We start from the raw sequence: 16,666 nt of genomic DNA on the forward strand, positions 1-16,666 counted from the left end.
TATCAATATATGAGCGTGTAAAAACATTCCCCAATTTTTATGTACTTGGATCATCTTTTAGTGATATTAGCATTTATTTGATAATCTAAAACATTTAAGTGTGATACAAAGCAAAAACAACAGATCTGTGAGGGGAGATATATACGTCTCATATGTTCCTTCCTCCTATTGCTTTCATTTCTAAAGATCTTGGCTCACATTCAAAAGATTTTCAGTTGAAAAACGTTTCGTCTTGTTGGAGTCAAAAAGGAGACGGATAGAGAAGCATGATAGCTCCCCTGTTGGAATCCACACATCGTTTCCCCTTCACTGATGGGGGTTAGATTTTTATTTTACACAGAATATCATGAAAGAATATGATAATTACCCTGAAAAAACACCACACACCCAAACAGAGCAAGGAAGGCCAACCAAGCAGTATGCTAATGCAGAGTGTCGGGTGTGGGGCTATTTACATACCCTTCCAGAGCGCCTGTCACATTCAATTAATTACTCTGTGGAGGGGTGACAAAGATGATTAAAAATATTTCCACACGCTTTCTGAGGAGGCAGCAGATGATCCATGAAACAGGCGTGCTGCCTCGGTGGAAGTTAAATATGGGATTTTTTCCTGCTCCCACAGGGGATCGGCTCCCTTCTCAGCCAGCCAAGACACTAGTGGTGTTTCCATTGGCCATAAAAGTGCACAAATTGAAATTACAAAAATAAATTTGCTCAATAGAATCACGGCAACTTAAAAAAAAAATCTCTCGATTGTCGCTAAAAAGATTTTGCAGTAGAATGAGGTGATTTGGTTTCTCAGCTGCATTGAGATTGATGATTTTGCAAGACAATAATAGAAAAACATTTTTCGCATCACAAGTCATGTGAACCACAGCCAGATGTTACTATTGTTGGAAACAACTAAGATGACAACAGGAAGTAGTAGGAGGATGATGGTTTTGTTTTGGGGTTTTTTTGGACAGTGTACAAATGGCTCCACCAGAGCTCTCGCAGCATCATGATCCATAAAAAGTTGTTGAATCCATAGCCCATAGCGCTTCTGTAAATTCACCAACTACAATTTACTCAAGTTGGTGTATCTTGTTGCTTCAACGCCTGAATGCAATGCCAATATCTCCTCTGATTGGCTAATAGATGAGTGATAGCTTTATGGCTGAATTATGAATATATCTCATACAACTGTTTACATTTGTTGCCGCCATGATTTTTAATGACTAATTGTGTGAACAAGCTTATTCACATGTGATTTTAATTTCATTTCATATTTAAGGGAAACACAGCAACTGCAAAATTGTGCTTTTTCCAATATTAGCGGAATACAGACAAAGATTTGTGCACATCTGTAACGGAAACTCAGTTAATGAGGCGGACAGGACGTCTGTGACAAAGCTTTGTTCTACTAGAGGAAGAAGAAGTAGAAGTAATGAAACCTGCAGGGTAATGGCCTGCATCCCATCATCTGTCCATAGCACTTTTACATGGTGTCTTTTATATGGAGAGCAGCTGATTTAACAGCGTCAGACTGATTAGTGCGTGAAGGAGGACACCATGTGGGAGATTGAGCAGGAATTCATCTCAGTGGAATGGGTTAAACGTTCACATTGTGAAACTGTCCTTCTCTTGTAGCACAAAGGGACGAGATAAACTGATCTGCTGGGCTGGGCCCAGCCACAGAAATCAAACAATTGGGGATTCTGCAACCTTGTATGGAATTGGGAGCTGGTAAAAGCGAGTCAGACACCCTGGGGGCCTGATGAACGCTAAAATCTACGTTTGAAGAAGTGCTGCGCCTCAGCCGGATTACATCCAACCGCCACTGACATGCCCAGCTCAATCCATTCGTCACAAGTGCTGCTCTCAGCATTGACGTTCTTCAAATGGTCCCCCCTCTCCTCTCAAAGGCTTGTCAGGTTTTGATACCAATGTTTGTCTGTGAAATTTCTTTTTCCTGCTCTGCTGATGGCTCATCTGACAGAAGACAGAATAGGAGACTTCAGTCAATATAACCTGTGAGTCAATACACACACTGTGGCGGTGACTTACAGGACTGCTGAGGTGTGTTCACTGGATGGCAAGATAAAGAAAAACAACAAAGAAGTGGAACTGATATATGGCCAGCCACGCAAACATTTTGAAAACCACAATAAGTTTCAAACAGTTTGGCAGATTTGATTTGGTTCCAAAAACTACAAATCAAGTTCAAATTGAGCATCAAACAAAAAAAATTTACTGCTTCGGAAACATAACATATTAAACGTATGTTTTTTTTAATTATTTTTACAAATTTCATATTTTACAAAGCAAACCCATACATACTGTGAACGCCCAGTATCTGCAGGATCTAGAGACCACAGCTGTCCACTACAAGAGCCTACCATCCCCAACACCTCTAAAAACGTTTAAACACCAAATACCTTAACATGCATTACTATCCACAGTGAAAACATATTGCCACTACTTCAGAAACTAACATCAGCAGGCATCCATGCTCAGGCCAAGGTATACTAAATAGCCCTGCTCCTGACCTGCAGCAGAGATCAGTCACCACCAGTTCAAAGGTTTTCACCTGGCTTGGCTGTTGGAGGGGAAATACTCCCCCTGGTTCTGAGCTTGACCAATATTGAAAGGTGCAGAGAGACAGAAACACTTAGAAAATGAGACAGAGAGCCAAAAATAGAGACTGATAAAAAGACAGGCATAGAAATAAAGGGAGAGGTAGAAATACCGTGCATAGGAGATGAATAAAGAACATTTTCAAGTTTTTTCTTGAGCTGCTCAGTGTGGAGGAGTGTAATTATGAGCAAAACCAGGAAAACAAGCATCAACTGTTGGAGCCGAATGACTGGAATTTCGACTGAAACCAAATCCAGCCCTGAGTTTTTAGGCAGACCAGTTCACACTTTTGTTCCAAATCAGAGTTCTATTAGCATTCACACCTCCACAAACATCCAGACTCTCTAGGCCAATGGTGCGCATAGTCGGTCCTCGAGGGCCGGCATCCTGCATGTTTTAGTTCTCTCTCTGGTTTAACACACCTGGATAAAATGATGGCTCGTTAGAAGGCCTAAAAGGAACACTGACAAGCTCAAAAGGTTGTTACTACCACCAGGGAGAGAACTAAAATGTGCAGGATGCTGGCCCTCTAGGACAGACTTCGGACACCCGTGCTCTGGTCCCCAACCTTTTTATTATCGTGGACCGGTCAAGACTTGGAAATTTTGCTGCGGCCCAGGGGGGGCGGGGCGTGAACCGTCAGATAAGGCTTCTGCATGTTGGTGTTCCCGCTAAATTCTGAATATACCCAATTTGGTTGTCTTGACCTTTTTATCGCAGCCTGTGGTGTTTTCTCTGACTGGGAACGAGAATACAACCTGCTGAATGCGACAGGTAACCTATCAGAAAGCGCGGTGACGTAAGAACGGAGGGGAATCCCAAACAGCTGACATATCGCGCAACTGATGATATGTGGAAATGTTTATTATTATATGTAAAGGTCATTATTATGTTTATTCAGTTAAAAATGTTAACTATGAAAAAACATTCACCTCCAAATCATAGTGCAGCAAATAGAGCGGCTGCTCTCGTCGTCTTTTATCCACCGCCTTTTCTTTTTGTTACGTCTTTTATCTCTTAAAATGACTCCACAAACTATCACTATTGCTTCTACATCGTCATCCGTGTTTGGTCATTCTAAATTCCCGTTATGTTGGGGGTTTTACTGGATTATCCTCTGGAATCAGGATGTTCGTGAGTGGAATCGGTTCATGTGGTGTGTTGCTCCTGCCGTGTGGCTGAACACGAACCGATAAAACCTGTTGTACTTTTATCAGCTCTGTGGTCACAGATTTGGAGAATCGGCTGACAATTCTTAAATCTTGCCGTTTAACCAGACTTAAGACTCACAAGTTCTACTCATCTCCTCTCGACCACTGCCCAAACGCTCTCCGACTCTGGTCACTATGGTAACGTTTACATATCCCTTCAAAATAAGATATAGATGCGCCACAAAAACGAACATTTTACTTTTGTGAAAATTTTAACTCACGATAATGACTAACGGGAACCCTGAGCTTGCTTCTCTGCAACGAGACGGTCCCATCTGGGAGTGATGAGAGACAATGACACCCGAAGTGTTGCTTATATCCACAGCCTGCTTGGTCTCTACGTGGCGAAGCAGTTTGAAGCTTCATTGCCTCATTAGCAGCCGGTCGCCACATGTTACGCAGAGCGGCTTGTAATGTGGGATTCACCTACCGGTCCGGAATAAATCCATTCTCTTGTCTCTTCTCTGGGCCATTTCCCCTTTGCAAAGAAACTTTCCAAAGACATCTGATCTGTTTCTTACTCAGTCCTGGAGGGCCACTGCCCTGCAACTTTTAGATGTTGCATCACACCTGAATAGAATAATTAGGTAATTAGCAAGGCTCTGGAGAACTTATCTACACAAGGAGGAGGTAATTAAGCCATTTCATTCCAGTGTTTTGTACCTGTGGCACATCTAAAAACTGCAGGACAGCGGGCCTAAAGGACTGGAGTTTGATACCCCTCCTCTAGGCAAACCAACTGGAGTTGGATTAAAGCGGACTAAGCTGGATTGGTGTGAATGCAGCCTTTAAATGATAAATGGCCAAATCCAGCATGTCCACCTTTCCCCTTGCCCCAGCTCCCAACTTCACCAGCAACATGAAGGCTGGAGTTCAGGTCTTCAGAGTGACTCATTATGCAGACCCATCAAGCTGCAGCGGGGTTGCACTGCTGTCACTACAGCAGGGACAGACGGACAACCAGGTAGACTTCCTTATTTCTCCCATTTTTACCTCATGCCAGGTTAAACCTTCAGATCCACTCAGCTTCATCCAGAACAAACGGAGCAAACTCCACTCTGGGTTATCCATCTCAATCATTCAAACAACACACACACGCACATCTCCCAACAAGACATGGCTTGTCACAATAACCAATAACTCAATTAATCGCATGATAAATTAAGAGGAACTCAATAATTTCCATTGAGATCCATGGTTTATCGTTTTCCTCTTTTTCTACCAAAAACTGGATGATAAAAGTCTTCAGTCTGCTGCTTTGGCCTCTGCGATTCCTCTTCTTGGAGCACAATTTTGTTTACAGAGACTTCATAATTAATTTTACTTGTTCTTTTATTTATTTTGGATATTTAAAATGTCTTCTGGTTTTATTGTTAAATGTTTATTAGAATTTAAGGTTTATTAATCTTTGAGAGTATGTTCTTGCAATATTATGCCATTACCTTTCGATTACTCGAAAATGGTCTCAAAACAACAATACTATCTTTTAACGCAATAACTTCAAGGACAATGTGTCGCCCAGAAAAATGTGTTATTGTGACTGGCGAAGATGAGCCTTGAAAAAAAATAACGAAACAACCAGCAACAGCCTCCTACCTGCAGTTTGGTGGCGGGTCCAGAGTAATCTCTGCCAACTCCTTCTGGATCCTGAAACGAGACGAGGGTCTGGGTTATGATCACACTCCTACAAACACACACACACACACACACCCACCCACACCCACACACAAAGGCTGTCTGTGAAATCAAGCTGGAAGTGAGCACAATAAACACTTCATCGATTTTCCAATGAGCTCCTGAGCACAGGAATAAGTCATGTCATACAAGATCAACACAGGCGTGCACAACTGCGTGTTAGTCACCTTCTAAAGCATGTGTACGGTAACTGATCCTGGTGTCCAACTCTGAAACAACGCTGGTGATCACAGTCATGTCTGTACTGCATAAACACATGAAGAAAGTTTAATGGATGCTCATTTCTCCCTAATTAGGTTTTCATTACATGCCAGTGATTTGTCTGTCTGCATGGAGAAGAAAGGAGCTGTTCTACAATCACTCAGCTAGAACAGATACTCCTCTCGCCTGTAAAAAGTCATTTCACAAATGGTGACAATTTTATGATGTAAAGCACTTTGAACTGGCTTGCTGCTGAAATGTGCTGTACAAATAAAGGAGAACTGAACTTGAATTGAATGACATGCTTATTTGCATTTTTTAAAGAGGTTAAAGAAAACATTTTTAGAATATACTTTATTAATTTGGCAAACGGATAAAAAAAAAATCATAATTATTACCATAATAAGCATTAGTTGCAGAGCTACAACAAGAGACAAAATTTCACATACATATTTTCCCTAAACTCAAACATCTGATATTTGATCTGTAGCTGATGAGGCCAACGTCTCCACATCTTGAATCAGAGTGAGGAGGAGAAACACATCAACACACGTCACAAAGAGAAAGAGAAAGCTGAGTACTTCATATGCATCAGTTTTCTTCTTTGTTGAAAACGGCTGCACATTATAAACAGCATACAAGCAGGTCAACATTCTCAGAAACAAGAGGAATTACAGACCAACAAAACTAACAAAGCAGTTAATCAGAGAGAAGGGAAGAGCAGACTTTCACCTTGACTGTGAGGCAGTTTGATGTTCTTTTCTTCACACACAAGAAATGTGCTATTCACATGGCAGCACCTTCAAATGTGGTGTAGATAGCATGTATGAAGTTTTAACTGAGCATCAGAATAGGAATAAAATGACAATTTAAGTGTCTTTGAACGCAGCGTGGTTGTTGGCGCCAGACAGGACAGTCTGAGCATTTCAGCACCTACTGATCTTCTGGGATTTTAACCCACAATCATCTCTCAAGTCTACAAAGAGTGATCTGAAAAAGAGAGGATACCCTGTGAGCACTAGCTGTGTGGATACAAATGGGTTGTCCGATGTCCACTTGTTCCAACCAACCAAGGGCTGCAAAACACGCAACCAGTGGAACCTTGAAGCAGCAGCAGCAGAACACCCCACCAGGTACCAGTCCTGTCATCTCAGAACAGGAAGCTTAGACTAGAATTAACAAATAAATAAATAAGAGAAGTAATGTGTACGAAGAGGTCAGCTACAGTCTCATAAACATGCAACATAAACCAGAGAAATTGCAGCACATGAAGATGAAAACTAGACATATTTGAAAGCAGTGTGTAACAGTATCTCCACAACTGGTGTGAATACCAACGCATTTCAGCTCTATTTTCTGATCATTTGCACAACGAAAACAAAAAGGGATTATTAGGGAAACATTGAGCCTAAAAGGTGAAAGTGAGTTCCTCCAGCTTTAACACAGCCTCCTTAAACAGACAACATCTTCTTCTGATGTCCTACATGATAATCTTGGCAAACGGCACACACGCTACAGCACTGCAACCTGCAGGTCTCTGCATGCAGACGCTTTATAACGTGAAACACAAGCTGCTGCGAGTGGATGCTGCAGCTGATGATTTATTACTGCAAACGGCTCCAAAACGCAACTAAATATCACTGAGCTGGTTAACCTCCCAATAAAGCAGGAACCTTCCAGGTTCTCTTTTTATTATGCAGCCATTACTGGTGATAAGGAGGATTTACTGCCTGATGCTGGTGACGCTATGACAGCAGCTGGGCTTTTACGCCAGAGGCTTTTTGTCAATGGAAACAGTTTGGCAAAGAACAGATCAGAGAAAAATGCTTTGTGTAAAGCAATCCACCAGAATATTCTGTGCATTGCTAAAGTATCCACACACCTTAAAGCACAACTTTGAGGGCTTGTATTAGGATGAGCGACAAACCAAAACAGTTCAGAATTAGTCACTGGAATTAAAATGATTCATTGTTTTTAATATTTCGAACAAAAGTGATAAGCATCTATATTAAGTTCCAGAGCTGGAGTTAATACATTGAGTCACAGTTTTTAAATTCCAGTTTAAATGTGTACCTTATCACAGAAACAACTGGTTGGATGCAAAATTTCATAATCCAGGCCTTGAAACTCTGGTTAATAATATAGGAGTTTAATAATAAAAAATAATGGGTCTAGTAATACGAGTCTAACTGGATGGATGCCAATCAATGCTAAAGCTCAGGGTGAATGATGGGATAAACGTGACAACGCCAACAAGTAAGAAGAGAGAGAAAAGTTAGGTTTAATCACAGTTGATGTCTTTATTAGGATATTCAACTTTAACACGACCCATCTTCCAAGCATGATGCTGCCACCACCATGCTTCAGTTCAACTTTGGTTTTGTCACTTCCCTCTATGTTTGCTGTGGCTTGTGGCAAACTGCAAATGAACTTTCCACCCTCCAATAAAGGCCTGAGTTGTGGTATGATCAGTAGTTGTTGTACTACCCTCCTCCTCCCTGGGTGAGTTACTGTTCCTGTTGATAACAGTTGGTTCCTCACACTGTTTCTGTTGGCCTTCGCCTCTCTGAACACAAAGACAAGCATTGTCATGAACATGTAATGAGCCTAATGGCCCCTCTGAGACTTGCATTTCCAGCAGTACGCTCTTCTTTATCCTGACGCAGCTCCTGTGTGTTAAACAAAGCACGCTGGATGGTTGCAGCTGGGTCACCTAACTCGGGACATCTGGCCACCCGGCACACCACAAGATGGAAGTTTTACTTCCAAATCTGAGAACTACGTTGTCACAAAGTGCAGTCCATCGGCGTGTTTCTGAAAAGGCTGGAAAATGGCACTTAGCTGGAAGTGCAGATATGAATTCCTTCTGAGTTAGGAATCCCAGAGGATCCTTGAAGTCAGTTGTGCTGCTCAAAGTGGCAGCATGTAGTCTGTTACATTAATTCTGAGTTGTTCTTTTTAAATATATGTATATATAATTCTTGCATTTATGGCTCAAACATAGCTTTACGTATTACAATGAGACGTTTTTTCTTTCTTACAACCCACTTCACTCTCTTCCAAAGTATCAATAGTTCTCAGTTGCTCTACTAGAGAAAACAAAATGTTGAATTTCTTTTACCAAAATGTGAAGGACTCATACATCTCCAAGGAAATTCCTGCTCTTGGCTAATCAGAACATGATCTTGTTTAATATAATGCTGTTGTTGTGACAAAAAGAACTAAACAGATAGTAACGGGAAGCTGAAGAAGCCCTTCAGGGTTCCTTTGGGTGTACAGACTGGGATGCTCTGTTCCAGCCACATGGAGAGGACATCAATGTGCAGACTGAGTGAGAAACTGACTGTACAGCTTCTGTATGGAAAATACCAGGCCCTCTAAAACACTGTGATGCTTCCTCAACAACAAAGCCTGATATACCAGTGACCTGGGGGACCTGCTGAACAAGAAAAAGAGCCTAAAGGAATGGAGACAGAGAATTCTTGAGGAGTGTATGGAAGCCACTTCAAGGAGGTGAGCAGAAAATAACTGAAGAGTAAATAACAGCAGAACAATATTAAAAATTTGTGATCAGGGTGAAGAAGATTACGTGCTTAGAGCAGCAGAAGGATCAAGGTCAGAACAGAGTCAGTTCAGGAACAAGCTCATCATCCTCCTTTCAAAGCAAAGGTCTGTCTTGTTCCTGAACCAAAGGAAAACCTGCCCTTCAGTGCTCAGTAACAACAGACCTGATGCCCTGACATCCCACATTATGACGCTCCTGAAGACATGACTGTTGGTTTATCGGAGTAAGCAAACACATACTACAATGAGTAAGAGCTTACAGCTGTGGATCTGGAGACATCAACTGTAACAAACCCTCAAACTCCAGAAGAGAAAGGTGGAGGCCTCAATAATCAATGATTACCCATGTGATCAGAAGCACAGGAGAACCACAGGGCTCTGTACCCTCACTGTTCATTTTCACTCTGTACACGACAGACAAGCACAAGTCGGAATGGCCAGGCCGATTGGAAACACAGCTCTCAGGTTTTCAGGTAGTGGGGTGGGACTGGGCTGGAGGTGCTGATGCAAAAACGCCAGAGCCAGAGCCAGAGCCAGAGCCAGAGCCAGGTTTGAAGCCATGCAGGCCGGGTGAGTCTGAGTCGGGCTGTGCAGTGCTAAAGAGGCTGTTGATTCGCTCTTTATTCTGATGATGGTGCTTTGAGTAGATCTTTACAGCCAACACCAAAAGGCACAGCTGCTGTCTGCGAATGGAGCAGAGTGTGGAAAATGATAACATGTCTTTGAGCAACTCCCAATCAACATGCAGGCACATGGACTCTGCCTTGTGGCCTGCTTATTGCCTGGTCACATAACAGCAGCTGCTGCTCTGTGTCATCACAGAGAAATGCTTCCAATCTCCCATGAAGTCATCTAAAGAGGCAGTTCTTTGTTACATAAGGAAAACAGGGCACTTGGGCTGAGCTAACAGTGTCAACTTTTTTTCCCCTCTCTGGATTGTGTGGTGAAGATTTTACAGCAATCTTTCAGATCTAACTAGTTGTGTGGGATACAGAGGGGTAAGAAAAGCATCGGAGGCTTAAGGCAATATGCAGGGATCATTTTTCTATCCATCTCACAGCATGTTTAGGGCTGGGACTGCTCCCAAATATAAACTGCAGCAGAACAAGCCTCCAGATAGAGGCTGAAATAGGTCAGACAAAAGTTTATGTGGCCACATTTCACGCAATAAATGTGCAGCCCACTTTCAGATTCCTATTTGTCATTAAAGTTTGTGGTTGCAACAGCACAAAATATGGAAAACCTTAAGGGGTGTGATTACTTTTTCAGTAAACCATATGTCAAAAGATGATGTTTCCACTCCTAGTCTGTCTCTGAAATGTTCTCTGAATTGCTCTGCAATTTAAAGCTCTGTGAAGATTTGACAGATGACTCGGCTGATGTTTCACAATCTTTTCTTTTCAATCAGCCTCTTATCGACTCTCTCCCTGTTGGAATGGCAGCGGCTTGGAAAGCACTTCCCTTCTGTTCCGTCAGGCAGCATCCTTAAAAGGCTTCAAGCCCCAGTGGCTCTTTCAGCCGAAGTCTTCAGGCGTTTTCAGCGGCTCAGAGAAAACTGCACAACAAGTGGGTGACAGCTGACCGGTGCAGAGGCTGAACGCAACCGCCGGGGCAGAGCCGGCATGCAGCCAGCAGAGGACACAAAGCACAGCGGAGAGCGGCAGATCTACCTCTTGGCGCTGGTGGAGAGCTTGGCAGCGGTCTTACTGGAGATTTTGGCCTCCTTCTTTTTGGGCTGAGACTGGTCCCGCTGCTCGGGGCCGGGCTGCTCTGGAGGGGCCGCCTCCCTCTGCTCGGCGTCGGAGCTCCCCCCGCTGGTGTTGGGGCTGTCGTCCGGCCTCGGCTGCACCTCGCTGGACATGCTGACTCTGTGGAGCACACACACCAAATTTAACACACAGTGAGGAGGAGACACAACAGATCTGCGAACATTGAAAGACCAACGCTGAAAACAAAACACACAACTTTGTAGGTCCGGAGTCTCTCGACTCCTAAAATATATTCCACAATAATTCGTGGGGCCGAGTGTGCCGCTGTCCGTGCCTGGCTTTGACTCCTGCTGAGGACCATTATATCTTTCTCTCCCGCCTCATTTCCTGTTATTTGTTCAGAGTGTTCAGAGTCAACTATCAGGAGGAAAAGCGCCACGATGCAGCACTCAGATTGTTCTTCAGCACCGCTCACTGATCCGTCGTCCCTCAGCGATCAGAACCGTCCTGTGGGATCCATGGTGGACGGAGCGGTTTGGAATCTAGCAGAAAGTATCAGGATTCTAGGATTATTCCGATCATGGAACGTCAAGGGAAAGCTGGATGATTCCAGGGTTAGGGAATCATCCCTAACCCTAATCTATAATTAGATCAGAAGGACAGCACCACTATTGATTTTGCAGATATTTAATCAAACCGGTTTAAGATTTTACTGTAGCTATAGAATCTAATAAACTCATTCAATAGTACTTAAAATTAATTTCAGATCTCACATCGTGTTTTCTCTAAGGAGCCTTTTATTGCAAAGAACGTTGTTTATTATTATTATTATTATGACAACTAATCGGATAAAAAGTAGCTCATTCTGCAGATTTTTCATTTATTCATTTAAGCTTATTTTGAGCAAAATTAGAAATGCATAAAAAAAATCAAAATAATAAATTTGATTCATTTTTCCCCAATTAGAAGACAATAACAATAACAGCATTCCTTTAGAGAACACTTGATCGTTTGTAGCAAAGGATCAAACAATCCTTACATCAACATGTGAAAAGCCCAGGTCGTTTTGCTGGACTGATCTGGTGATTCATGGTTTGATTCATTTATTAATAATTTGACAGCAAAAGGTGCTAAACAGAAGATTTACTTGATGCAATTTGAATGAGGTGAAGCTGAAACTGCCACTAGGGGAGTTCTGGTAGAACAGAGTTACAGGTTGCTTTCTCCCCATCTTAAAAGTAAAGTGCAGGTATATTTAACACAGTTTTGGCTTTATTACTGCTCTGACTGTGTTGTTCCTTCTGCCAATTGCCTTTATATGAGTCTGTATGCTCCAGTTAACAAGTAATCGATGACGAAATTAGTTAACGATTATTTTAGTAATTGATTAAATGTTTCAGCCCTAATTGCAATTATTCAACACAGTAGAAATAAACCCTGTAACTACTCATTCTGTCTCTCTGCTCTCATTTAAGCTATTCCAGCTGATTCTCAACAGAACTCCTGCTGTTAATTACGCCTCCAATACAGTCATAAGACAACCATCGGTTACTCAGTTTATTACTGTGTTGTTGGCTAGCTAAAGCCTTTCCAGTCCTGCTAGAAATTCCCAGCTGAATTTCAATCTGAACTTTGACTAGGGCATTCTAAATGAGATTAGAGAGATTCCCCTTTCCTAGATGAAAGGAAAGACTTTCCTTTCTGGAATTTTTTCTCTTTTCAACCTAATTCTCTGCTAACTGATGGCGGCATTTAGCTAGAAGTTGGCTTTAAAGGGACTTTTTTCCGAGGCGTTAGGAGAGAGCAGGACTGTTTTCAGTGTGGCTTTTATCTCAGCTGGCATCGACCTGCTAACCTCTGCCACTTCTCCTTTCAGCAGTACATGTTTTAAAACTCAATCAAAAGAAGCTGAGTTGGAACCAAAACTGAATATTTCCATTCAGGTGCGCAGAGACAGTCAAGCTGAAACTCTAGCATGTAAAACACGTACAAGGTGACATTCACTAGATTCATTGAGCCCACCTAATAGTTAGTCAAGGTGAATGCCTCTATTTACATTCTCAGATCCTGTGTGATAAATGTAAGAGGCAGTCAGGTGGAGGAGAGAAGAGGTTCTGCCAACTCTGCTGCTGCCTGAAATAATTGACCCGCATGGACAGAGCCTCCAACCTGACCTCTGCCAAGCAGTCACACCAACCTTAGCTGCAGTACGCTGTGGGGAATTATCGGGGTTAAAGTGACACTAAGCTGAATTTCTTCATCTGAAACTTTTTCTTCTTTGACACTACCTTCTCGAGGAAGGATGTTCAAAGTGTGGAAGTGTCTCCAGCTGCCAGCAGAGCTCAAAGTCACATTGAAAACAGTCCTGCTCTATCCTAACGTCTCGGAAAAAAGTCCCTTTAAGTCCCTTCTAGCTAAATGCTGCCACCAGCTAGCAGTTGTTTAATGTAGCTCCGTGTCAGAACCAGTGAAGCTTGAACGCTGCTCAGTGCGGTAAGTTCAATTGTGATTGAAATCGTTGACTCTGAAAAGAAGCTAGGCGCGTATCAACAGCGCAGTTTAAGTGCAGGATGTTTAAAATGCATCACATTGTTCTGTTGAATGGTCTGGTGTAGTTACAGCAAACAGGTCGCGTGGTGGTGGGTACGAGCCCCACGAGCTCCTGCCGCCCCGAGTCCTCTGCTTTTGTTAGCCGCAGATCAAGAGTTGTCCGCGAGGCAGCCGCGCAATTAAATTTCAAAGGATTAAGTTCCAGAATGCACGCGCACAATAAGCTAGCACCTCCAGAAGCGGGGCTCGCGCTGACCTCTGCCAGATAGATGCCCCAACACAAAAGACCCCCCTCCCGTCACCCTCCCCACTACCTCATCCCACCCCACCCTCCGTGTTCTCCACAACGACAACCGCCAACACCGCCGCCGCCGCCCCCTTCCACAATAATACACCCCCAATATTCTGAAGAGAGGGCTCGTGTCTGAGAGGAAACGAACTCCTCACCTTTTCAAGCAGGCTGGAAGCACAGCGGCCGTGAAAACGGTTCCCAGTGCCCACTTTATCTTCCGTAAATCCAAAACACTCGCCGTCCGCTGCTCCGCGTCACTTTGCTTTGACTGACTGCTGCTGGAGAATGTGCCAAAATGCGTCTGTCATGGCGGAGAGCCTTAGAGAGAAGGGTTCCTCTTTGACCCACTAAAATAAAAGCCCGGATTTCCTTCCGCTTTGTTGTTTTTTCCTCTCTATTATTAGGTTCAACATCTGAAAGGAATAGGTACAAACAATAATTTTAGAGCTCAACCAATCAACTTCAGTATTAAATATAGTTTTTCTAATGTACCTGTTTGGAGCAGTTTTCTGTTTTTTCCAGGGACAGCCCTATTTTGCATTAAGATTAGGCCCTTAGCTGAATTTCATTTGCATGTTTTGGTAATTGAAAATGGACGTTGGCCTGTTTCCATATTCCTAGAGAAGCTCCTCAATCTGCAACCATTGTTTGTTGTGACTGAAAGAGGTGCCTTTTCTGTTTAATAGCATTAGTGTTTGCTGGCTGAAGTGGATGTATGTTTCTTGCAGATGATGTAATTCTGTCGGCTTCATTAGATGGAGTGGTTCACAGTTGACCGCAAGTGAACAGGATGAAAATCAGTGCCTCCAAATCCAAGACCGGGGCCTTGAGCTGGAAAAGGATAGGACACCTTCTCTGGGTTGGGGAAGAAGTCCTGCCCCAAGTGAAAGAGCTTAAATATCTTAGGGTCTTATTTACGAATTAGGGAAAAATGGAGCAGGAAGGCAATAGACGGATTGGTGCTGCGTCTGCAGTGTTGCAGGTGTTGTACCAGTTTACTGTGGTGAAGAGAGAGCTGAGCCAAAAGGGAAAACTCGCAATTTAAAAATCTATCTATCAGTGTTGTGGTCAAGACCACCTAACACGAGACCAAGACAAGACCAAGACTTTTAGGGTCCGAGACCAAGTCGAGACCAAGACCGAGGGAAGTCGAGACCTAGTCAAGACCAAGACCAGCAGCCTGTGCTAAATGATACGATAAAATGTGAAATATGATCAAAATTGCTTCTCAAATTGATCTGAAAGATCCATATTCCCATAAAAACACCTAGATATTAAATACTTAATAAATTTTACCAATATTAAAATGAAGTGCTTCCATCTTTGTGCTACAATCCGCGGTGGTCTCGTGCCATCCCTAAAAAGATAACACCCTGGGTGTTTGCCCATATTGCTCATGTCAGAAACCATCACTGTCTGCACCATTACACATAGCAATTGAGGCAATGCCCTGACGGTAAATAACGCTATGAACACTGACAAACTATGAACTCTGACCAAGGACCAACAAAGAAGTAACCAAGCACAAGGCGCTCACCGTGACTGTTTTCACCCTCTCTCTGGCTACATGAAGCCAGGCAGTCTGACACCATGGCAAACATTACACCTGCCACTTTGAACAAAAACAATCATAGAGTAATGTGCATGCTCTGCGTACTCTTTCGTTCTTGTGTTTGATTTATTTGTTAATTTAAAAAAAATCAATGTACATGATTAAATAAAATAATGATAGCTACTACTGCAGTGTACGCAAAGCATTACAAGAACAAAGAACGGCTCTCAGTGACACTCCAGTCCTATTTTCTAAGTAAAGAGCCATTCAGAAGAATCGGACTGTTCCTGAATGTCACATCACTATATTGCAGACTTTTGGACACAGCGTTGTCCCATATATGGGATGAGTCAGTCAACACCTCCGCACAATAATTCAGGGCAGTGAGTGACAACTTTTTTTTCCATCACAAATGCTTATGTGTCTCTGTTCAGCTAGCTTTGCTAACATCACCTCAACGGAGCTTACCTTTCTTTGAGCTTTTTTTCTAAGTGACGAAAAAAGTTAGACGTAGTCCTCACCGTCTATGAAAGCGAAGCGCTGCTGAGTTAGCTGTGGCCATCAGATTTCTTATGATTTATGCAGTGCAATTCTATTTCTGACGATTAGACAGATCTGCCGCTCAGAGGAAACCACTGCGCATGTCTCAGAGCCGCGTGCGAGTGAAAGGTGGGGAGAGGGAGTAACAGAAACATGTTATTGCTTGGATTTTAATCAGTGCGGTTTGCATCCACTGAAAACAAAGATGTTAACAAATAAACTGGACAGTATGCTGTACGCTTAGTGATATTTTCACAGTTGCGGTCTCGACTGGTCTTGAAATAAAATGCCAAGTCCTCAGCTCCCGAGACCGAGACAAGACCGAGACCAAATGTGGTTGAGTCCGAGACGAGACCGGTCTCGAGACCAAGACCGATTTCGAGTACTACAACACTGCTATCTATATTCCTACCCTAAACCATGGTCACCAGCTCTGGATAGTGGTAAGAACAAGATCGCAGATACAATCGTCTATTTTGGCTGCAGGGTATCTGGGTTCTCTGATGGAGATGGGGTGAGAAACTCAGTCATCGGGAGGATCTGAGTTTAGCTGGCTCTTCGCACTTCAGCTTCTACCAACTATTCTGGCTTTGTTGTGTTTGTCCCTTTTTTTCTTATCATCAATAAAGTACTAAATAAAACTTACTTATTATATTTTAAGAGATGTGTCTCATAAACAAATTTCTTGGTAGGATTAAAATAATTTGTGTATGATATGTGCACAAATACATTTTGG

At 42.8% G+C, this 16,666-nt stretch overlaps 1 protein-coding gene across 2 annotated transcripts in view; it reads right to left on the reverse strand.

The window, feature by feature from the left end:
- LOC103471961 (ubiquitin-conjugating enzyme E2 E2) overlaps positions 1-15,879 on the reverse strand; it is a 54,518-nt gene extending 38,639 nt beyond the window's left edge. Inside the window, exons 1-3 of one of the 2 annotated variants that reach the window (XM_081612747.1) lie at positions 15,859-15,879; positions 10,958-11,155; positions 5,424-5,474 (exon numbers count right to left, since the gene is read on the reverse strand). In XM_081612747.1, coding sequence (XP_081468873.1) covers positions 5,424-5,474; positions 10,958-11,148 — 242 coding nt within the window. In that variant the 5' untranslated portion in view covers positions 11,149-11,155; positions 15,859-15,879. Of the gene's footprint in view, positions 1-5,423; positions 5,475-10,957; positions 11,156-13,993; positions 14,157-15,858 lie in introns of those variants that run through there. The other variant, XM_008421277.3, reaches the window with a different exon arrangement.
- Between the last annotated feature and the right edge of the window lie 787 nt (positions 15,880-16,666).

Source organism: Poecilia reticulata, chromosome 11 (assembly GCF_904066995.2).
Source record: "Poecilia reticulata chromosome 11, P_reticulata-male-v2, whole genome shotgun sequence".
Classification (NCBI taxonomy): domain Eukaryota; kingdom Metazoa; phylum Chordata; class Actinopteri; order Cyprinodontiformes; family Poeciliidae; genus Poecilia; species Poecilia reticulata.